Below are 23931 nucleotides of genomic sequence, written 5' to 3'. Positions count from 1 at the left end.
GTTTGTGTGTATTGCTCCTGTACAGACTAAACTTGCAAAATCTTTTTTTTTTTTTTTTTTTCAGTGCTGTTTTGGGATGTTTGCTGCTAATGCTCTACCCTACGATTTCATCATTAGAAGTTGTCAACTTGAATCATGTTGGCTTAGCTAAGGTATCTATTATCTGAAGAACCTTGTGGAAATAACTCTCTTACTCTCTTTAGGCAGCTTGAGCATTTGATGTCATTCATAATCATGTCTTGGTTTAGGCACGAAAAACCACAATAAAATAATGAGATTGTGGTTTAGTTTTTTTGTGGATCACCATCAAATTTGTAGGCTACCTTTAAAGGTCACCAGTTTCTATGGCCAATATACATCCTTTTTGGAAAGGGGGGATTTGCAAAGAAACGTTGGCAAAAGTTCAAGCTTCATGTTGCAGTTGTCTATCCACTATCAGTAGATTGCTGTCACTATCAATAGATTGCTGAAAAAGAGAAGCTAGAATGTGAGAAATTACAGGCAACCTGTAATTTCTCCTTTTAGCATTTTGGTGCAGATGCCATCTGCGCCAGGTGCTGAATGGTTTGGGAGCCTTTCAATAGCTTGTTCAATACCTTGGTGTGAAATATTTAAATCATCCATGACTGAATCTAGAGTCGTCAGGTTAAGGTCAGATGAAATGGGATTTTCTTCTGTGAATACTGAACCAAAAAAATCATTTAGTTCCGTTGCAACACATGATGGTGAAAGTACATCATTCTTGGAAATAGACACTTGTGATGACGAAGATGGTTTGGGGTTAATTACCTACCAAGTTTTTTTTTTTTTTTCATTTTCTCTTAAGAGCATTGTTATATCATTCTTGAAGAGAGTGTCTTTGGCTTCTTCGATTTCTGTCTTGCATTGCTTGGATTGTTCACAGTCGGGGTCCAATCACTATTGGACCCCGACTGTTTGGCTTTCGAGTAAAGTCATTTTTTTTAATTTATGCAGCGTTTGACATGCAAGTTGAACCAGGTGACCTGGGTTGACGCTTTCACTTTAGGGATGTACTACTTTTCTTTTAGTTCGGTTAGCTGCGTCTGTACTAGATGGCAGTTTTCATCAGTTGTTCACAGCAACAAGGTGTGCGAAAATTCTAAAGAAAAAGACGACAACTTATTTATAATCATGTCAACATTAGCCCCCGTGTAGTTGTAGATTGTTTTCCTAGGCTTTTCTGGCTTTTTATTCTCTGAAGTATATTCACTATGAAGCGCATTGTGATCACTGATATTGTCTAAAACATTCACAAGTACGTGATCGGGCTTGGTAGTCAATACAAGGTCTAAAATAGCATCACCGCGAGTCGGCTGTGCAACCATTTGTGTCAAATTGATCAAGGCTAGTGCATCAACAAATTCCTGACCATCGGACCTTCCTGCGCCACCTTCGGGTGTACACGTCCGCCAGTTTATGCCTGGGTGATTAAAATCACCTGCCAAAAATGTAGGGGACCGGGGATAGCTGCACTGTATGAGGCTAAGCGAATCATTCAGTTTTTCATTGAAGTCTGCTGGCGAGTTTGGCGAACGGTAACATACTCGGACAGTACAGGTTACGAATAACGATAACTGTAGTGCGGCCCATAAAATTTCAATGTTAGCTTCTGTTTCAATTATGTAAGCTTGGAAGCTGTTGTTTGCAGCAACTAACACACCACTGTCCCTAGAGGCTGTTCTAGCTTTTCTAAAGATTCTGGAAATCATTCGACAGTTATAGCTCAAGGTTAGCCACATCCGGGGACAGCCATGTTTCTGTAGCAAGCACGATGTCATCAGTGCAGCCCTCGATAAAAGAACGAGGTGGTCCTTATGAAAAATGCTTCTGAAGTTTTACACAATCAAAGATAAGGTTCTACTTCTACAATGCTGTTTGAGTCACGTAGTTGATGCAGGCGTGTCCCGCCTCGAAAGTGGGACTACCGTATTGTTCGAGTTACAGGTATACAGTTTGTTTCCTAAGAACAGTTAATCGAACTGCAATCTGTACTTTTCGTTACGCTTACGTGTGAAGTCCCGAAGCCTTTTCCTAATGAGTTGAATTCGTGGTGAGAAATCTTCTTCCATCCAAACAAACGTAGCTGCAAGATTTTTAAGTTTTTACATATTTTGCAAGATGTTGCTCTTGTCCTTGAAATTCGAGAATTTCACAATAATTGAGTGATTTTTTTCTGGGTTTTTGTTGACCTATTTTGTGTGTACGTTCCATTTGCCAATGTTAAGGCCAAGGTTACATAAAACGAACTCGCTTACAAGTTTTTCCGTGTCGTCCCTTTTTTCACCTTCGTGTTCCGGCACTCCTTTGAATATCCGATTATTTCGTCTCAGCCGGTTACTTAGATCGTCAACTATAATACTAGCTTGTTCAAACTGTCTTTTGAGCCAGTATTTCGGAGATGAGTTTTGACTTCTTCAAGGACTCTGCCAAGTGCCGGCACGTTGGAGCTCTTGAGGTCAGCTTTTACGTCACCTAGTGCTGAGGTTATAACAGCAACACCTTCCCGAAGGATGTCTATATTTTTGGGTATTCTTTCTAGACTGGATATTCGTCTTTTTACATCTGTGATGCCTGTTTGCATATCCTTCAGCCTACCTGTTACATCCTTTTGAAATTTCTCGTTTGAAGAATCCAACTCCTTCACGAACGTTAGTAGCTGATCTATCTTATCCGGCCCTGGATTTGTCTCAACATCTCCAGCACGAACAATGAAATGCGACAGGCAGAACAGGACAAGAAGCTTAGTACCCTCAACCAAAAAACGGCAGATTGTTCTCGGCCAAACAAGTTAATGTATTGGAACATGTCTTTTTAATCATACGAAACAACCGAGTCGCACGTGGTATGTGCATAAATTATTACCCATGTCTATTTACAGAGTAATCACTCAATGGGATTGTTCTTGGCCAAACAGGTTAATGTGTTTGAACATGTCTTTTTAATCCTACGAAACAACCGATTCGCACGTTGTATGTGCATAAATTATTACCCATGTCTATTTACAGAGTAATCACTCGGTGGGATTCATGACCAAAAAGCATAAGGTTAAGTGGGTTACAAGACTCAATCTCGCCTAAAAGAAGCGAGCAGACTATGTTAGCATCAGTTGCCTGGCCGCAAATCCTACTGGCTGGTAGTTAACGCGGCTTTTTATAGGCTAGAGGCTTGAGGGCACTCCAGTTGTCAATGTTCTCAACATTATTGCTGAAAATGAGCTTGGACATTTTCATCTTCAAAATTAGAATGAATGTGTGTACGTAAATTATGTGTGATAGTGTGGGTATCTTTGTCCTCATTTTGTCAGCTCTGCCGTAATGTCTGACGGAGTCATTTGATTGACGATTGAATACAGGGGGCATTCCATGTCTCAGTGCAATATGTGGATCAAAATTGCCAGTTCTGCTTATTATGAACAGACTAGGACTTTTTTTTACTGAGTCGCTTGTAGAATTGTCACTTGTCACAATCAGGTGTAGGGATTTAAATTGCATATTGTGAAAGGTACACAGCATTCAAGAGCTGACCACGCATCATGCATTCATTACTGAAGTAGTTGATTTGTTTGACAGTGAATCTTCCGAGTTGTATTGAAGTCATGTGTGGTTATCAAAAAACCTTGTAGAAACTGAAATGCTGTAGTGTAGTATTGCTTCTTTACAGGTTATTGTGTCTGCTATCTCCCTGTTGTCGTTCGGCGTACCTACAGTGCCACAAGATTACCTGTTCTGGTGAGTTGTCCAATGAGGGTGCACAAACGCAGCTCAGTCAACTTCTGATAATTTGACCTAGGTGAGCCATGCATAATTGGGGCTAGTTATCCGCAGTTTGAACTTCACTGTGCACTGATCAGTTCAATGAGACTAAAAATTAGTATATTTGTTTATTTCCTGAAGCTGTTGAATGAGTATCATTCTACTCCTCCAAACAAGTTTTGTAGCAGTGCTATTACAGTAGAATTCTTATAATTTAAAATGGAGGATAATCAGGTGGATTTCTATACATAAATACGGACACAAGCAGCGAGAAGCACAATGAAAATGTTCATTTCTCTTCTTGTGTTCATGTATGCGTGCCTTACTTCTATACGATGAATCCTTCCTAACAAGCGCAAGCTTCTGTTGTTTTAGGCTTTATAGATTTTAATGGGTATAAATGATTTTAGCAGCTTGAACCAATGAAAGCCGAGTGCTGTTTTTGTTGAATAATCTTCCCGTTTATAGAAATTTAAAGCCTGCTTACAAATTTCTATTTTTGTAATGGTGTTGAGAGCTCTAGTAAATACAGTAGTACTTTTTCTTTTTCATACCACACTCTGGCTACTGGATTTACATGCTGAGGATGACCATTTGAGCCAAGCATGGTAGCAAACTGGTAGCTCCATCTGGGTCACTTGCTTCTTTTTTTTTTCTCACACTTCAGGCATCCTACTAATAGTTTGAACTGTGGCTTTTGCACTGTGATCAGTAGTAAGGATTTTATGCATTTACAGACATGCCTTCCTGATAATGTGACTGATGCATGCATTGCTACTCACAGCTGGTTTCATCACGCATATATGGTTAGTTATCATTACATTCAAGCTTTCAGTTAAGGTGTCCCTTTCAGGCATGTATTGATTGGCATTTGGTGTGATGTGTGAATCTGCTTCACACATCAGCATACAGGGGAAAAAAAAATTGGGGCAACTTTTTTTTTTATCGGTTCTAAATTTACTTTCTAACCTCACTTGGTATTTGTCAAGTAGTAACTTCCTTTGTATCAAAGGATCGGGCACTTGTTTGTACTGTTATTTATTTCAGCCATAGTTTCATGCCTTTGAAGTTTACATTAGAAAGATTCTAAAGCATGAATAACGAAATTCTCCAGGCTTGTCTGCATGTGTAAAGAACCATTCTGCAGTGCAGCAGCCTGCTTCCTCTGCAGCTGCAGTCTGTTGCACCTCCTGGAGCTATTCATCATTACGGCTGTCATTCGAATATAGCAACCCTTGCCCACAGTTCAATGACTTGCATGCTGTTACATTGCTGTTATTGCTTACACGCTCTGGCTAAAACTGGTCAATTTCAGCATACGTCAACTTAATTTCATTGGTTAACAATACTTATGAGTACTTATAGTGTGAATAAATGTTTGAACATTTCAGGGTCAAAACACTATGAGTTCTTCTGCTGTAAGAAAACACTGTGTGCCCTTTAAGACTTTGTCATTTACGTTGAAATGAATGATAAGACAAATTGTCCACTGTTCCTTATTCTGCAAATATAAGAGGGCTTGTTAATATTGCACAGTCACCACTATAGAAATTTGAGAAGCAGCCATGCTTTAATATTAAGCCATCTGGCAACAATAAATTAGTCTGAGAACTGCCTCACTTTTTTTTTTCTGAATCTTCACAGGACAGCTCTGTCACTTCTTGCTGGCATGTTTGCCCCCAAAGTCGTCACTTCAGATGCTGACAGATGTGTCCTCTCCAATATTCGGCAGACGATGCAGCATGTCTGATTGGCCTGTCCATGCATTCTTACGAGCACATTTATTTTGCGCTTGGCACTTAGTAGAAAAATTTATCACCTCAAGTGAAGGGCCCATTGAATTTCTTGGCCCTGAGCTTATAAGTTTACAAATAAGGTGCAGAATCGAGCACAGTATTTTAACATGAGTAATTTAATGGAAATTGTTACCAAATCAGCTCGTTTTTAGGCTCTTGGTGTTATAATTTCTTAAATGGTTTTATACGGAATATGACATGTTTTGTAGAACAGGTTTTGTAATTGTTCTATTATTTTATCAATGTTTTTATCCACTGCCATTGGCTTGCAACCCTCTGAGCTACTGCTGTCATTGGAATGTACCACGCAGTGCAATGTATGAGAGAATTAAGGAAAATGAGAGAAGAATTAAGGAAAAGTAATTGTTAGAAATATAAGCATAAGCTAGCTCTCAGTTGCAGCAATACATACAGTTGAACTCGATTGAAGAAATGAATGGACGGATGGATTAATAACTTTATTGAGGTCCTTTGGCATGCGTAATTAGCGGACAGCGGACCACACACAGAGGTGCCTTGTCCCTCCGCTGCATCACAGTTCTGATGGACAGCCCAGAATTAAGGAATTGGGTAATGGGGATGCTTGAATGATTTAGTTGGAACGGGGGTTTTGCAAAATCACGGAAGGGATTTTTCGGTTTTTCAAAATTTTAAATTGTAATTTGTAATATAGTGGCACCCAAAATCTACCACGGCATTGTTTCTATTGTCGACCCATGCCTGCAGGTCTAAAAACTTATTGAGAGCAACCCAAGGGCAGCCTAGACATGAGGGATACTGTGTCCGGGCAGTGCTGGTCAGGTTAATGGTCACATGCAGTTATGACTGCCTACTGATATGCGATGATGCAGAGAACAAATGCAGTAACTGTTTTCGGGTGCTGATAAAGGGAGAAATGGGAGGTGATGGTCAGTGCTTTCATTACATAGACCATAATAATGCTACCAGCTGCCAAGTCGATTATTCTGTGCATTGGCCTGGCGTGCAGCCTCATCAAAGCAAAGCTAGGGCCACATTACAGCTCCTAATGCGTTGCCATTAGAGTACACACTCAAAAAAATAAACATGCCTCTGTCAAAATTAGGAGGAAAGCACCACTTTTTCACTCTGTTATTTCAAGAAAGACTTTGTTAAACCTGTTCGGGTGGCCACATTAGTTTGTTGGTTTGTGTTGACGGCAACACTGGACCCTATGTTAAACCTGTTCGGGTGGCCACATTAGTTTGTTGGTTTGTGTTGACGGCAACACTGGACCCTATGGTTATTTGCAAGAAAATGGAAATTTTTTCATTAGATTGCGAACTTTGTAAAATCTGGTTTCGTTTTTATACTGTATTTGTGAAAGCAATTCGTATTGATATGTTTTACTTAAGTGGCATTTTGTCAGAATATGTGACATACTGACGTTTGTCAAGACTGACTGTTTTGGATAAATTAATTTATTTGTATGCATTCGAGCACGAGCATTTTTCGAAATAGTCCCATTGTACAGCAACACAGTGCACCCATCATTCCGTCACGCTGGGAGTACGTTCTGGAAATTTTTCCCGAAAAAGCTGGGTACCATCTGCCGTTCGAGTTCTATGATAGCAAGCAATCTTGTCAAAATGGCTATTTTTTGGCGAGATTTACTATTTTGAAAAGAGCAATGTTAGCAGGAGACGAATCTGGCAAATAGGTTAAATGTGGAGGAGTAGCTGTGTAGTTGTGTTGCCTTTGGGAAAGAAATTCCCTCATGTATAGTTTTGTGCAGAGTTCTCTGTTATAGGATGCATTGTTGTTGTACAATGTCCAGCTCCTTCTATGCTCCAGATCAAGTAACTTTTTTTTTTTCTTTTTTGCTAGACTTCCTCTCTTAGATGCTCTGAAGCATTGTAAATTACGCTCACTTTATGTGGTATGGTGATTCGGCACAAATTCCCTATACAAAATGCCATCAATATCTAGAAATACGTGTTTGTTTTTGTTGTGCTAAGTACTTGTTCTAGTTATGAAGATAACATTTTCCACTGCAATTGTATCATTAACCCTTTGATGCCCAAAATTTTGTTTGAATGCACAACATAAAGAAAACTCTGGCATGCATAAAGAAAGGTCACAATATGCCAATTACGTTGTCAGAAAAGAATTATGTTTATTTATAGGTGAGTAATGAGGTGTTGCTCCCGAGCAACATTGGGCACTTGAGGCACTACCTCACGTGGAATGCCTTGAAGCAGTTGTGGCTTGGAAGGAGGCACAAGTGCATGTTGCATTTAGCGCAGTACAGAAACGTGTAGCCGAACTTGCAGAACTTGCATCGGTTCTTTTTTTCGCCGTACTGTGGCCAGTGGTTCATGCCATCGTACCTCACGTTCACTGTGGGTCCCGGTGTCACCGGAGAATGGATCAAGTGTTTGGCGTGCACGATTCCAGCTTCAGCAGCCATACCTGACCTTCTTTTCAAAGGATTTGACTTCAGATGTGTAAGGGTTCGGGCAATCTGCATTCGAAAAGCTAGCAGAGACAACCTTCTTTTGATAGATAGCTGGGCACAGTGGCGTTTATACAGGAGCCACCCATTGACAATAGAAACATCCATCATCCAGTAAAAAATGCGCATGTACCATCTTTTCGATTTGTGGTCTGTGCCGTACAGCTCAATAAGCATGTCGGCGAGATCAACACCTCCCATGAAGGCATTGTACTCCTTTACGGCGAAAGGGCGTGGAACATCAATGCTGCGCTTTTCTTTGCTGTTCCACCGCTTGCAAAGGTCGGTTGGTTGGACACCAGCGTAGCTTGACACGAGGTGTACAGAGTTGCTGTCAAACCATTTGATGACTCCAATGTTAGAGTCCTCGTCCACGCGAAAATCCACCGAGCCTCTTCCTTGCGCCTTGAGAGTTGCGTCAGGTGCCAGCGGACACTTCTCTGTCCTGTCGACTCTAACGGTACCAACACTCATAAATCCTTTGCGCTTCAACTCGTCTGACGGGATGTTCCCGGAACAGCTTCAACAGGGTTGCTTGGCATTCCTCCGTCGTCGTATTCTCGCGGATGTTGATCGCGAAGATTTATCACAACTTCGAGCAGACAGGAATCAATCAATTTTTTATCATCTCTAGGTTCATATTCCGGATCATCTGGGTCGCTGTCAAAATCAACATCGGATAATTCACCATCCGGAAGGAAGATTAGCTCCTGTATTTCTTCATCTGTCAGCCATTTCTTTTCTTTTGACATCGCCATCTATACATGAAAGACAAAAGAATATTGTCCAATAACTATCACTTATCGTATTTCATAGAAATAAGGTTATGTTATTGCCTGGTTTTGCGTTCAGTCAAGCAGAGAAACGCAACAAGCGTCCAACCCTATATCGGCTTGCACCTCCGCAGATGCTCGACGTTGCTCGTGAGCAACAGCATTTTTTGAGGGAACATTTCTAACGCGTAAAATGCGGCCACACCATTCAGAATGTTCATAAGTGTTCTACAACGCCTTATGCGCAATTTTGAGTATAACATAGCTCACGGTAGCATCCCATTCCGCTCTAGTAGGATAAATTTACTCACGTGTGCGGAGCTTGCCTTGCCACCTCTCAAACGCTCAAACAAAGTACTAGAAAAAGGCGATGCTGCCATCTGTGTGTATTTCTTTGAATTTAGGACGCTTGGTAGACTTTGTCTCTTTCCACAGATGGCGCTAGCAGTATCACACAGCAACATGCTTTTGCGGAAAAAATTATTTTGGGGGTTGTTGCCCCAGAGCAACAGTGGGCATCAAAGGGTTAATATTGTAGGCAGAATCTTTCCTTTCAGCTTAGTCCATCGTCATCCTTTACATGAGATACAGGGAATTCACAAAATTTCAGTTCAGCTTATTCCGGCTTTCTTGTTTGAAAAAAAAACTCGGAGGTCACCTTTTTACATGATTGTCAGATCAAGCTTAATTGCAGAGGATGCTTGACTTGGTCTGGATGTTGACTTACTAAACATACTTTTCCCAAAGTGGCCGGTATGCTGGGAGCACTGGATTCTTAGGAAAGGGACCGTTTCAAAAGTAACATTGTGGGAATGTATGTTCATCAACTGCATTCTTCAAAACAAAGCCAATTACAAAACTCCTTGCTATTCCTTGTTTTTTTAAGCAGCTCAATTGTTATGTTGTGGGGACAGTTCTGGTTGTTTTATGTTATTGTATGAAATTGACATTATGCAAGAACATCGAACAAATGTCTTGCTTTGTTGCTTCCTTAAAAGGGCACTAAAGAGAAACATTGAGGGAAGCTAATCTGGCAGCTGAGACTTCAGCAATTACTAACTCACCAGGCACAAGTCTGCTGTATTGTCCCCTGCCGTGGCGGTTGCAATTTGATGGAAGTGAAATGGTAGAGGGGTGCATACTAGGTGATGTCAGTGCACATTAAAGGATACTAGATGGTCGAAATTGCCGGAGCCTACCACTATGGCATCTCTCATGATCATATCGTGCTTTTGGGACGTAAAACCCCAGATGTTATTATTACTACTATTATTTTTTGGTGTTGTTGTTTTATTGTTGTATTGTTCAGAGTTTGACAAAAGGCCGCTTAGTGAGGGCATATATTTTCTTGGAGATAAACACTTGTAAGAGAGAACCAATAAAAATAAAAGTCTGATAATGGTCATGGGAAAGAACTATTGTGTGGACTGACAAGGCAGTTTGCAATACAGTAGAATCTCGCCACGAATTTGAAGAAAGCACACAGAATATTCGTATCATCCCCAATTCGTATAATCCAAAAACAAGTTAAAACAGATAGTGAAGATTTACAAAAACTTTATTGACAACTGCTTCTTGCTGAAAAAGTCACTGATATTTGTTTGAACTTTCCTTTATTCACCATCTTCTCTATAAAGTGCTGCAGTTTCCTCACTCATCCTGCTGGCGCGGCGGATTCACACTTGTCATCAAAGGGAACCAAAGCAGTCAAACTCATTGGAAATTCACTCACTTCACAGCGCTTAAGCAGACGGAGAATCGCGCCGTGAAGTCGACATGAAAAAAATTGGTCTTGGAGAATTCATATTGGGGAATTCAAGCGAAAACGTCAGAGCGGCCGGAAAACCATGTTCACGCCCATTGAAAGCGTTCACATATGCCACCGCTGACATCGCTGCTTGAGAATTTATTCCATTTTGCCCGTTTCCTCAGCATTAAAGTTTGTACCGAGTTCTGGTTATACATGCAAAGCAGTGAAAGAAAACAGTTGATACCTTTACAAACCTTGTCTTGGAAGATACGACAGCAGAAACAACAAGAGTGGATTCAGCGGCGGCGACGCTTTCAGCTGGCAGTGCAAAAGCGAGACATGTTGGGATATGCCGATTCGCTGCTGCAACACTTTCTTCTACTTCCAGTGTTCTCAGTGATCTTAATTTAAAGCAGGCTCTCTATGAATGTGTCCTTGTCAAGGCAGTGAGCTTTGATGTGCTGCATGGGTAGTTTCCGATAGCGCCTACTCGATCCACTGCTGACACCTTTACCGCCATGTTGAATTTGCGGCTAGTTGTTTGCATCGCGTGGTTCGAGAGCTAGAGCAGTCGGTGAAGCCTAAGCCAAAAGTGATCTGCTATCGCGGAAAAATTAATTCGGAAAAATTGGTCTCGGACCGATTTTTTTGCCTTGGCTTTTGCGGCATGTTTTTCCGGCCACCAAAGCGAGAAAAATTCTGCCGAGTTCTGCCGCATTCATTCTCTTTGAGGCCAAGAGTGAACGCACCTTCTTCCCACAAACAAGCTGCATTGTGCTGCTTGCATGCAGCAGTCAATCGCAAATTCCTATCATCCGCGGTGACTGGGGAAACCATTCGTGTAGCACCGAATCACGGCATTTTTTTATATAAAGTAGTCCATCCAAAACAACCTTAAAATTTGTATAATCATAAAATTCGCATAAACTGTAATTGTAGCATAGAGATTACACTGTATGTAAAAAAAAAAAACTGAAATGAAACAAGCATGTAATGATGAGTGCTATTCGTAAGACAGTGAGGATGTAAAAGGTGATGACTACTTGTGTCGTATTGAAATTTTCGCTCAATCACACAGTGACATGATAGACTTTCACGGGTGTTTTCTCTGAGCATGCTCTGTCATTGAAAAGTTCTGTTTCATTTTAATGTGTGCTGGGACTCTGTGGCTAATATTGTACACAGTAAAGTTTGAATCATATCTGTCACTTCAGATAAGATGAGCATGAATTTCTAAGGACAGCAGAGTAGAAGTAATTACATTATAGTTTGCATGGTACATTACTAATTAGGTTATATGCTAGCTTTTGCAAACCTTTAAACACCCCTGTCCATCTTACAACAGTGCAAACGAACCAAAATGGCAAGCAGGTTAGGTGACAGATCACCATGTCTGCAAAGTGTTTAATGGTTTTTCGGTGCTGAAGCAGTTGAAATATTATACAGAAAAAATGCATGTGCTTCTCAGTAAAGTTGTGCTTTAAGAAGATTCAAAGTAGGCAGTGCTAAGAGCATCATGACCATAGCACATGGCTTCAGTTCAAGTGCTTGTGTAGAGCACATAAGACTGCATCTGGAAAGGGCCACAAAGAAAAATTGGAGGAGAAAAAAAAATAATGAGAGGCTCATCACTGAATGGGATCGGTTCCTTTGGCTTTGACAAATGGGTTGCCATAGAGAAGGGGTACCTACAGACACTAGCGGAGTGGAAAAGTGGCCTCTCTCGACACATCAATGATGCTTGTGGAGATGAAAAGGTACGCTGTCTCTTGACACTACAGTGGTGCTAGCGAAGTTTAAAAGAGAGACTGTCTCTTAAAGTTTCATGGGCTAACTGGGCTAACAGAAAATCTAATTTCTTCTAACTCCTGCAACAATGAACTAATCTGTTAAGTACATTTAGTAAAATACTTTGTGTATGTCACATTACAACTTTTTATACGTGACAAATTTGTGAAGGGGCATAGCGAGGGCTTCTTTGACCTGTAGAAATTGAACATCACGGAAAGATGCGAGCATTATTGACTCCTTTGTTTGAACTTGCAAGAAGGAAACACTAGATGTTTGCAGATGTCAGTTGTCTGAAACATTAGATATTTGCTGATGTCAATTGTCTTTGGTTTAATTCTCATACAAAGTGTGCATGGTAACTTTGGCCTCGCTTCATGCTGCGATGTGCTGCTGAGGGCCTGTTAGTCATAACATGGCACATCGTCTGCTGCAGTGCATGACTGATGATTAATACTGGTTCTTCATTATTGAGCAGTTCCAGTTTCTGTTTAAGGGAGCTTGAAAAACAAGCCGCCGGGTGCAACTACCGCCATCTAGTGAATGCAGCTCTCGACCACATCAACACTCGTAACTGTGACGCACTTCCCTACGATCCACGTCAAGATGTTCTTTTGAACAGGAAACGGGACAGTAGTGACGCCAAACATAAAACATTCAAATAGTGCGGCACGGATATGGAAGTGGAGCAGGCAATCAGAAGTACCGACTGCCGGAAGAAACGCGGCAAAAGAAAATTGTCGGCTATGACATCATCATAACTTGTTTTATTGACTGCTGTGTGGTGACATGAGGGAAGTAAGGGGGTCCCCATGGAGTCCCCTTTGGATGATGTGAATACTTTCAAAATTCAAAATTGCTATAAAAGACCTTCCAAGCTATATTAGCTGTTGATATTTTGCAGATGATTTACACATGCTTACAGGAATCGATCCCATAGGCTATCTCGGTTTCAAAATATTGTGTCAGTACCCCTTTAAGATTAATGATTCAATTCTCAGTTTATTAAATGAGGAGAGGTATGTTGCGATTGGCGGAAATGACGCTGGCCATTGCTCGAGGTATATATGTCTGCTTTCTTGAAAGCACAAAATCGGCAACGCATTTCAGATGTTTTTCCACGAACTGTCACTAAGTGCAGCGTTACACTTTCAAATTGTCGTGAAATTACTAACTGAGGCACAAATGCAGCAACACTATCGTTCAGTCTATATATTTAGGGGGGGGGGGGGGGGATATTGAGACTTCTGCTAGCCTCAGGAGTCCTATTAAATGAGCTTACATGCCTTGATTATTGGACAGCTTCTTTTTTTATTTTGCTTTTTTTTATTTTGAAGCATGTGGCATGGTACTATGGCATGCTGGCAGTCATTCAGATATGAAATTGAGGAAAGAAGTTTGGTCTCAGTATAATATGAATTCACTTAATTGTGTCGAAAAATCGGAAATAGTTTTCACAAGTTGGCTTCCATGTTTCTCTTTTGTGCCACTTTAAGCTATGTTGGAAAATTTTGTTTAGTGATTTTAAGTGGGGTTTATCTTTTACTCTCATCACCTATCTGAACCTTTTGACTCCACTTTTTGTGTTAAGTCTTATATATTGCTTGCTCAAAGTGCAAGCAGTATAGGTAAGCTGTAAAGCAGTATATGCTATAAATGGAGAATTTTGAGTTGTAGTTTATCAGTGTAATATTGGTGCTATTTAAGAGGTGGCCCTTGAGGAAGCATTCCATTGGCTTCTGAAGTCGGTTCAGTATGTGCATTCAGAAATCCGGGAGTGGCAGTGACTCTTCAGATTTCTTGTTGTTTCGAACCGTTTTAAGACCTTCAGCAAGTTTTTAAGGGCATCACGACTTCTTGTTTATTTTAACAAAGGGTCCCTTACTAGACTTGGCCAGTAAAAACAAACGAGGGGTAGTACATAAATAGCTGTGCTACGCCACTTGTTTGTTTTCTAAATCAAATTGAGAATGTAATGGCCCGTTCAAGTGGATTACCCGAAGGGGTGGTCATTACTTACACGAAACATTTCCATCTCCAGATAGCTCATTTTTAGTCACACAAGGGTAGTGAAGGGCTTCCCTACAGTGCTTTTTTGTAATTACCCTCAAGTTGCGTGCTTTGCAATCCATTATCAAAAGGGGTTGCAGATATAGAAGTCAACAAGTTAATTTCTTTAGACAAGCTGTGAACAAGTAAACTTAAGAAATTAGTTGTTTTACAATGAACACAGGGGACTTTGGTATGCAGGAAATCAACTTAAATTCCCGCATTTAAGTTATTTATTGTTTTGAAATTTGTTCATCACAGGGCACTCACTGTGATGGGCAAATATTGCTAGTGTCTGTTTATGAAGCACCCCCTGCCTCTTTTTTTTTTCTCTGCTATTTACTCGTGCCTGTTTTGGGGGGACCAATCCTTCGTAAAGAGGCATAGTGTGTGTCAGTTTTTCTTCATTTAATTTGTGTGTGACACTGCAGCTTTGAGTAAGACAGAGATTAATTGTTGTAGTCCGTGGATTATATTGCTATTTTTGTAGAAACTGTGGTATCCTTTGTGTTTGTTTTAAATATTCCAGCTGCTTTTTAGGATGGCGATTTATACTTCTTCGCGTTTCATTAAAATTCAACAATTTGTGCTGCTGAATGATAAAAAAAAAGTGATGAAATGGCTTTTTAATCGTAATCCCAGATTATGTACTGTCTAATATTTATACTTTACCTCATATTGAGGTGTTTATAGGCCATGTAGGACAAAGGTATCTTTCCAAGTCATTTTATTGTAATCTGTGTTGTAACTACTCAAATTGTTTCCTTTTGTGCACATATACAGTCTTCTGAAGTATTTTAGGAGGCACTAAGCATTGAGGCGGCTAACATTTGAAGTCGCACCTTGTATATGTACAGTTTGAATCTAGAATTTAAGTCCGCCTTTAACTCGAAGTGTGCCAATATTTTTATAAGTGATGCAAAAGAACAAGGGGTTTTGGAAGTGTAACCTTTGCAGCTCTAATATAATTTATTAATTGCAGTTTTCTTATTGCTGCTTTGTCAGGCTCTTGTGCTGTATTGCGTCCAGATGTCCTGTTGCTATCCTCGCTACGATCAGGAAGCTTTTTGAGGCATATTTATTTGTTGCAGTTTTTTTTACATGTAAATGTTGGCAATTTTTATTGTTTTTAGTGCTTTTTCTTTGCTGGTTATCCAGATATTCCATGTTTACAGGCTTTAAAGCATTCATCATAACCTTTAATCATTTGTATTGTTACAGTTAAAGCAGTTTGTGTTGCTAAGGCTTCATGTGATAAGCTCAAAGTAAGTTGGCGTACCTACAGCGTTGCTAAGGTACTTCTTTAAAGCTTCGGGACCCGGGAAAGCTTCTTCTATTCCATTTTCATGCACTGGGTTTTTGGTGCCTGAAAGCTTGTGATCATACTGTGAAACCTGTGTACCCTGGCTAACACGCTTTATAAAGCTGGTGTACAGCTTGTGCCATTTTTTGTTATTGAGAACTCTTTGTACCCTTGTGGTGTTAGAAATAAAAGTCTTCAGTTTTTATGATGTAATTTATACTGCTGTATCCTTTATAACAGCAGAGAATGCAAAAAGTAATTGGATGTTCGCACTCCTGGTTCATCTGCTTATGCAACGTGAACTTTCACCAGCTAGCCAACCAGTTGGCCATTTGTTAATTCTACATTGTGTAACCATCAGAAAAATAAATATTTCTCAAAAGGTATTTATCAATTAACATTGCTAAAGCATTTCAATCAGAATGGCATGTCACAAGAAAACTGAACATTTTCATACACAGATTTAAGGGAGGCCATTAGCATTGAGATTCTTTCATTGACATGTGCTCAGTGTACTTTTTCTCCTAGATTCTGCACTTTTATCACTGATCCACTTCTCACAAGTAAAATTGATTCACCTTTTATTTCTGTATTGTATTTCTGTATTTTATTTCTTTATTATTTGATTATTAGGCTGTGCAATTTAACATCCCAAAGCAGCCCATGTGCTCTAAGAATATTATATTAAGCTTTGTTTCAGGATCATACATCTGATTCTATATAAATGAGTATTTTTGCGAATAAAAGCAAACCACACCATTAATGAAGTGGGCTAATTACAGCGTTTTGAGTGTTAGAGCATCGTGTTTCCACGCTGTGAACAATGCTTTAGTGCAGTGAAAATTCTGCTGCTGGCTGCCATGCAAAGTGTCTTATTGCTTCAAGCAATCACTACACACATGCTTCTTCGACAGAGTGTCTGCAGGTTGTTGAAACCCTGAAAGTTGGAAAACCACGACCTGAACACATTATCGGAGAAGTACAGATGATTGCTCTCATCCTGTATGCCTTTTTTGTGTGTGTTTGATCCTCGGCAAAATTCAAGCCCTCGAAAATGTGCCAAGTAGCCCCCAAACAGACGCTTCTTGTTCTGGAGACCCCTGAAAGGTCCAACAGTTTTTGTTTTTTCCTTGAAAACCCATGGATTTCATGAGCGCAAAATTCTAAAAACAATTTTATGGCCTGCTAACTGTGGTTAATAAGCACTGATTCCGCGATGTCGAAGCTCAAAACGGAAGCCAGAGGTATTTGGGAAGCAAAAATAAAGTGTATGTTCAATGCTAAAATTCAAATGAGAAAACACACAAAAAAGGGATGTAGAAAACTTATGCCACCTCCACTACTGTGAAACATGAAGTGCCGAGCACGGGCATCCAGTGATTCCCGTTTGTAGAGTTACTACTGTACCGTTTACCAAAGCGTCGATGACGCCAATGTTTCACGTAAGCATGTAGAGTTTCCACGTAAGCATGTAGAGTTGTTGGGGCCGCAGTGCACAGGAGAGGAAATTAAGAAGGCGAGGAGAGAACCAGCGGATCCGCCGCGAAGGTGCGTGCACGCTCACCAACGCACGCATGCGCGGAGAAGTGTTTACGGCCATTCCAGGCCATTCCATCGTGCGAAAGCATCCTTGCCCCTTCGCTGCCTTGGATGGATGGCGAAGTACGACGATAGTTATAGCGCGAGAACAAAACGACGACACAGTGTCGTCGTTTTGTTCTGGCGCTATAACTATCGTCATGCCATATACCAACTAGTCCAAGCTGCCACACGGCGAAGTCTGGTAGGTGTTCTGTGGCGAAGTACGCTTTAGATCGGGCGGCCGCTCACGCCACCGCGCGGCGTGAGGGCGTGCAAGTGGTTTGAATAAGGTGGTGATAGTTATCAAGGCTGCGGCGGCTGCATTTCCGATGGAGGCGGAAATGTTGTAGGCCCGTGTGCTCAGATTTGGGTGCACGTTAAAGAACCCCGGTCGGTCGAAATTTCCGGAGCCCTCCACTACGTCGTCTCTCATAATCATATGGTGGTTTTGGGACGTTAAACCCCACAAATCAATCAGAATTCGCCAAATGTTCCCAGGCTATATACTATCCCATGATGGCGCCGTGTCCTGCGAACTTTTGACGCACCCTGTACGTCAGCAAGTGCTTGCACTGCGTACATAATTACACGGACTGTCACGCTAAGCACACTCACATCTTGCTTGTTCAGGTGTTTGGCGTGGTCGAAAATCGGAACTGTGTGTTGTGAGTGATGACGGAAAGTATTTAGTTCTCGCGGGTGTAAAAAACTGTTAGCTAACTGTGGTATCGCGAAACCTTTCATAATACAGACCTCATACTCGCGCTCACGTTCGCGCAAGGCCGTCTTATAATCATGGTTCGTATCGTAATCTATACGTTGACGCTACTTGCGTCTCGGCGCGCGATTGAGACTTCAGTGGCCACCGCTAACTTCGCCACGTGTGCGCTGCACGTGCGCCAGTGCGAGGATATTCAGCGTCTTACGATCACGGAGCGGCCTCTACGAAATCGCTCATCTATGACGCATTTCTCCGAGGGGAATAATAGGTGCAGTTTGGGACGATTTGGAACAATCACGCTGAGCTTACACCCTACGGAATTTTTCAAACACATTGGCATGTATCTTTTTATGCGAAAAAAATATGTCAGTAAAACTAGAAAGAAGAAAAACAAGGTAACATGGTGTAGATGTTTTCAAAGGCACCTTCGCCACTGTGCGCGTTCTGTGGAGAATTTGAAACAATAAATAATTTCTTTTTGACCTGCAGTCAGCCTACAACAGTACGAAAAACTTTTATAGGAATACCTTTACGTGGTATCGCAATGGATTTATCTGTGCCTGTCAATTTCTCTTTTGAAGCCTGCATTTCTGGGTTCTCCAATGCGAAGGTATGCGCGGCTCTTAGGGAATGTAACAATGAGACTAATTGATTGTATAACTAATCAGTAATATTATCCTAACGTGTCTGCAAAATTATATAATTATGAAAATAACGGCATAGCTTTTTTTTCACACGTTAAACCACACATATCATTATTTTTGAAAAATAACTCAAAAGATATGATAGCTAGAGTTTTCGGAGCTTCACGAAAATAACCAAGCCGCAACCCATACCATTAATTTACTCCTTGCGCGGAGAACCTGCAGGCATGACAACCCTATGCTTTATTTTACAATTGCTTAGCAAAAAATGTAAACATCGGAGCAGTGATTTCATCGCTTGCCGCAGGGGGCCATTTGGCCGATCATTGTGAGCGGCGTGTGTGCGCCCCAGCATTTGTGGCAACTCGGGTGTTGCGACGGAATCATGAACAGATCCAACGCGAGATCCGTGCGGCCATGTATACACACAGGGAGGCAGATAGATCTGTAAGTGTACCCTCAATTGGCTTCTTGGAAGAGCGCATGCACGACGCGAAGCTTGCATTAACGGCAGAATGGGGACGTTACTATCAGTTTAACTTTTGTTGTTTTTTATTTTATATGTCACGTGTCCAGTGTAAATTTTTGCTTGAAGTCTCTAGCGATCGTCTTGTGCGCATATTTCTCTGTTCTTGTTTGGTTCCGCTATATTATATACAGTGTCGTCCATTCTTGGTACGAACTCCACACCACGTGTCCGCGCTCCGCGGGGCGCCAGCGCACACGATGCGGCCGCGCATCGAAGCTTATCGGCGCAGGCGCACAGGCATTGCCTGATTAGAGGGACCTTGAATATATTCTAGGTCACTCTAGCCTGATTTCTTGTGACGTAGTGGTGCGCCGTGCTGCTTTGTTGTAAAGCATGCCTAAAGATCAGCGTGCCAATAGCGATTGAGCGTGCCCCACTGCCGTTGCGGGAAAGCTCGCGTCAGTTACTGCAGCTTGATGTGACGCGCACCGCGGAGCGCGGCCACTCGGTGCCGTGTCCGTACCAAGAGTGGACGACACTTAAGTCGAAACCAACTAGCCCGAATTTCTGTTTAACTGTAAGCACGAGTCTCTGGTATTACATCAGACTATATGCGTCTCTGGTCATGCACCGAACTCGTATAGCCCGCTTGAACGAACGAAAATTGACTGTTAAAGTGGACCAAGGTGAATTCTCACTAATTCATGAACGTGTAGCTTAACGCTCAAGTGCCATGTGAAACACTATGATATGCCAAGAAGCGTAGCGGAGCAGATCGAGCAGGACTGTGACCCATCGGGCGTGGTGTCTCGAGGAAATGCATGCAGCTGTTGATGATAGCTGCTTTCCTGTTTCGGTCGCCCCACGTCGATCGAACATTTGTCAAATAATCATTATTAATAATATTGAAAAGTGTCTATTTTCCCGCACAAGCCAAGAAAAACCCAAGCGCTTGCCGAATATATAGGGGCTGTTGTGCTGGAGATGACCAACTGAGAGGAGCTCCTCCTCCCACCTGAATTTAAGCCCTCGTCAGCAGGTGTAAAGTTGTTTGACAAAAGCGTGGAACCGCCCCAGGATTCACACTATCTGAATTGCATAACTCGTGGGCATAGTTTAAAGCATGCCCGCCAATAATTGGGGCTCTTGGGCATAGTTTAAAGCATGCCCACCAATAATTGGGGCTCAACCACAGCCCCCCCTCATCAAGACAGGGCGCAAATACAAAGACTCGCAGTGGGTATACTTCGTTACCTCGCATAATGATACAATGATGCAATATGACTTACTGGTTGACTTTTGCCTTTGATTCGCCAAGAAAACTTGTAAGTTGATTTTTTTTTTCAATCTGATTTCAACGAGGTGGCCGGACAACGGTTATCAATATTGCTGCAGATGAATCGGTGGCACAGAGGATGGTGCTGAGGAACTTTAGAAGAAGGACAAAATTACGTCATTGAAGAGTAGAGCTTTTAAGACTCATCGTTCCTGAGCGTAGATAAGTCCTTGTGCCTTTCAAAATGTCGGGTGCTACCATTTGGTATGCAGACCGTTCGTAACGGTGACCAAGCTCTCAACCCAGTCAATATCAGCCCTTATTACACCCAGTAAACAATTACGGGTTTCATATTTCACCTATCTATGTCATAGTCGTGTCATATGTACTGCATAGAATGCGAGTGAGACGACAATACTTTGATCGCTATCCGCGAACTTTCGCAATGATGCATCTGCTGTTTTATGAGCGCGGACAACCTATGCAAATATATTTAAGAACTCTGTTAGCGTGCGTGGGTCACTTGGGATATATCCAGGATAGTTATGTGGCACCAAGTTACTTGCTCGAATCCTTAAATCCATTTAGGCGTCGAAATTTTAGGTCGGACACAGATTAAGCTACCCACTGATGTCGATGCAGGTTAGAATTCCGCATTTACTCTCGCGACCTCCAGTCGTTTATTTGTGCAGATTTATTCATAATTGCGCTTGGCGGACAACGACTACCGGACAAATCATTAAACCCATTTGGTGAATCTTGAATGAAACCCAATGGTGAATCTTGAAGGACCAATGCGGTGAAGCGTTTGGCAGTTTTCAAGAGTTGACGCTGTAAAAGGTAACAATAATGTATCCGTCTTAGAAGGCGCTAGGCGGGGAATAAATGTTCATAATCATCATCCTCATAACCTTTGTCCAGTGCCTCGCGTGCGAACGTGCCAAGGGCTCGCGAAGGAGAAGAAGCAGAAGAGCAAACGGTCTTGGATCGAACGCTCGTTTCTTCTACCGCTGCGTGTCCAGCCGATCCACGAAACCACTGCTCCATCTGTAAGTCCAGCAGACCTGCGCTACAACCTCGTCTCATCAACGACGAACTGAACGAGGCGTTCCAAAGAGGCTACGTCTTCGACCAGCAAGCCACGAACGACTGGGCCTGCTGTACGGTGGTCGACAGGCAATGCGCGTGCGCCCGATGATCGGGCGTGAGGCTGGCACCATGTGTGATGTTCCCAGGGAGGATGACCGGCGCCTAGTGTTCCACCCCAGGTGGAGGCGGAGCTATTCTGTATCCATGGGTAGCAAGCCTGCTGAGTCCTCAAGACCAAGCTTCGTGTTCATCCAGGCCCTATACGAAAAGGGTAATGCTCGCGCCGTCGAACGCACCACGATAGAAACACTGTTTGAAGGCTTCAGCGTCTTCGGGGCAGTGGGCGGCGCCAACAAGGCCTCCACCAGGCCTGTTTTGGAAGAGCGCCCTGGAGTGGTTGGCATCACGATGAAGGAACTGCACCAGCGTGTCGACAGGTATCGATCCGTTTGTCTCGTTTGCACGGTCGTGGCTGATTACTTCGAGGTGCACCACGGGGTGATTCGGCGCTTGCTCTCCTCCATTGGGTCGTCGGTCTTTGCGAGAGACAGTTCGGCTGGGGGCATCTTCCACCTGAAAAGCCACGGAACATGCACCGGCAACGTTGTTCGCCTCCTCGACAACTGGTGCCTCCTGTTCAATATTATGGACAAGACCGAGTACGGCCACTTCCTAAGACAGCTTTTTTTCCGAAGTCTCGTAGCGTCCAAGCAGGATCAGAACTTCATGTTCGTCAAGGGCTTTGACGAAATTAAGGGCGATGCGTACACCATCGAGCACACCACAAAGGAGATATTGACGGCGCTTATTGGTGGTTTCTACTTCTCCGGGGCAGCGGGCGGTGCCATCAAATCCCCAACCATGCCTGTCTTGGAGGAGCGCCTCGGAGTGGTCTTCGTCATGATAAATGAACTGCACCAGTGGGTCGACAGGCTTCCATCCATGGGTCAGACTTGCGCGGTCGCGGCTGACTACCTCGAGGTGCATGACGGCGTGGTTCGGCGCTTGCTCTCCTCCATTGGGTCGGCGGTCTTTGCGGGGAATGTTTCGGCTGGGGGCCTCTTCAGCCCGGAGAGGCACATGACATGCATCGGCTATGGTGTTCGCTTCGTAGACAACCGGTGCGCCATGCCCGAGACCGAGTCCGACTGCTTCTACGGACAGCTTGGTTACCGAAGTCTCAATGCCAATAGGAATCAGAGCTCCATGATAATCAAGACCCTTCAGGAAACTAAGGTCAACGCGTACGCCTTCAAGCGCACTATGAAAGAAATGTTGACGACGCTTTTTGAAGGTTTTGGGTGCTTCGGGGTAGCGGCGGATGCAGGCAGAAGGTTGAGGGTGCATACATCAAGCTCTCATTCAACTAGTATGTTGGATTGGCTGCGGATGACAAAACATCAGTTCAACATGAGGGGACGCATGCGTTTTCAATGTTTACGCACTGATTTTTGTACAAGCAGAATAGAGCTGATGAAAGGAATGTTCGGAAGATTCTCCATTTGCCAGCCTTCCGGAGTGCTCGGAGCTGCGTTGCGGACTCCTCTTAAGATTGGGCGAAGTCGGCTGGTTTCCCGGAGTCGGAAGATGCTCTGGATACTGTGGGCGCAACTTCGGTTCCTAACTATGCGTGACAACTGTCCGGGAAACTTTGACTGTGGTGTTGCGCTCAAGTGGATCTGCAGCTGCTTTTAGTGCAAATGCACGCTGGGATCGCTGTGCTCGAGCAGGTGTTGGAGCTTGCAGAGCAATACGTCTTCTCCCAGCTCGATAAGCTTCTTGGCGAGAAGTGCAACTTGACGTTGTCCTGCGGCGCCTATACCGTTTCCGAGGTCTACTTTTTGGAGGTGTTTGTGGACATCGTCATCCCACTCAGAATTTATAGCGCTATAAATATTCGTTTGTTCATTAATTAAAAGAAAGCGAATGGCAGCTTGGTAGTGTTTGTGTGCAATCATTTGCTCGCCCCAGTGGCAATCGTAATTGTTCACGCTTCCGCGTTATTGTGTAAAATTTTTGCCAGACTTTTGAGCACTGAACATACCCAATCTTCACTTGTGATTGTTAGGACAGCGAGTGTAGGATTGTGGTGCAGGTCAATTTAAATATTTTTGTAAGCTGTGGCATAGCAAGACGGAATGCGATATCATATATGCTGTATACAGGATCCGCCAAATCTTCTTAGGCTATATACTATCCCAATATGGCGCCGTGTCCTGAGAACTTTTGACGCATCCTGTAGGTTAGCAAGGGCTTGCACTGCGTACATAATTCCACGTGATGCCATGCTAAGCACACTCACATCTTGCTCGTCCAGATGTTTTGTGTAGTCGAACATAATCAGCACTGTGCGTGCTGAGTGATGACGGAAAGTCTATAATTCACGCGGGTTCGAAAACCTCTTGGCTAAATTTGTTATCGCGAAATCTTTCGTAATACAGAGTTC

General features: G+C 42.7%; 1 protein-coding gene across 7 annotated transcripts in view; it reads left to right on the top strand.

The window, feature by feature from the left end:
- The window catches only part of LOC119176432 (UDP-N-acetylglucosamine transporter TMEM241 homolog), a 63092-nt gene that overhangs the window by 19315 nt on the left and 19846 nt on the right, over window positions 1-23931 (top strand). For 2 of the 7 annotated variants that reach the window (XM_075877678.1, XM_075877679.1), the window contains 3 exons: window positions 65-152; window positions 3682-3749; window positions 21318-21595. In XM_075877678.1, the coding sequence (XP_075733793.1) occupies window positions 65-152; window positions 3682-3749; window positions 21318-21594 (433 nt within the window). In that variant the 3' untranslated portion in view covers window position 21595. Of the gene's footprint in view, window positions 1-64; window positions 153-3681; window positions 3811-5417; window positions 15919-21317; window positions 21596-23931 lie in introns of those variants that run through there. The other 5 variants (XM_075877681.1, XM_037427695.2, XR_012886971.1 and 2 more) reach the window with 4 other exon arrangements.

Source organism: Rhipicephalus microplus, chromosome X (genome assembly GCF_043290135.1).
Source record: "Rhipicephalus microplus isolate Deutch F79 chromosome X, USDA_Rmic, whole genome shotgun sequence".
NCBI classification, from domain to species: domain Eukaryota; kingdom Metazoa; phylum Arthropoda; class Arachnida; order Ixodida; family Ixodidae; genus Rhipicephalus; species Rhipicephalus microplus.
Note: the sequence above shows the minus strand (reverse complement) of the source record. Positions and strands in the feature narration are given on the sequence as shown.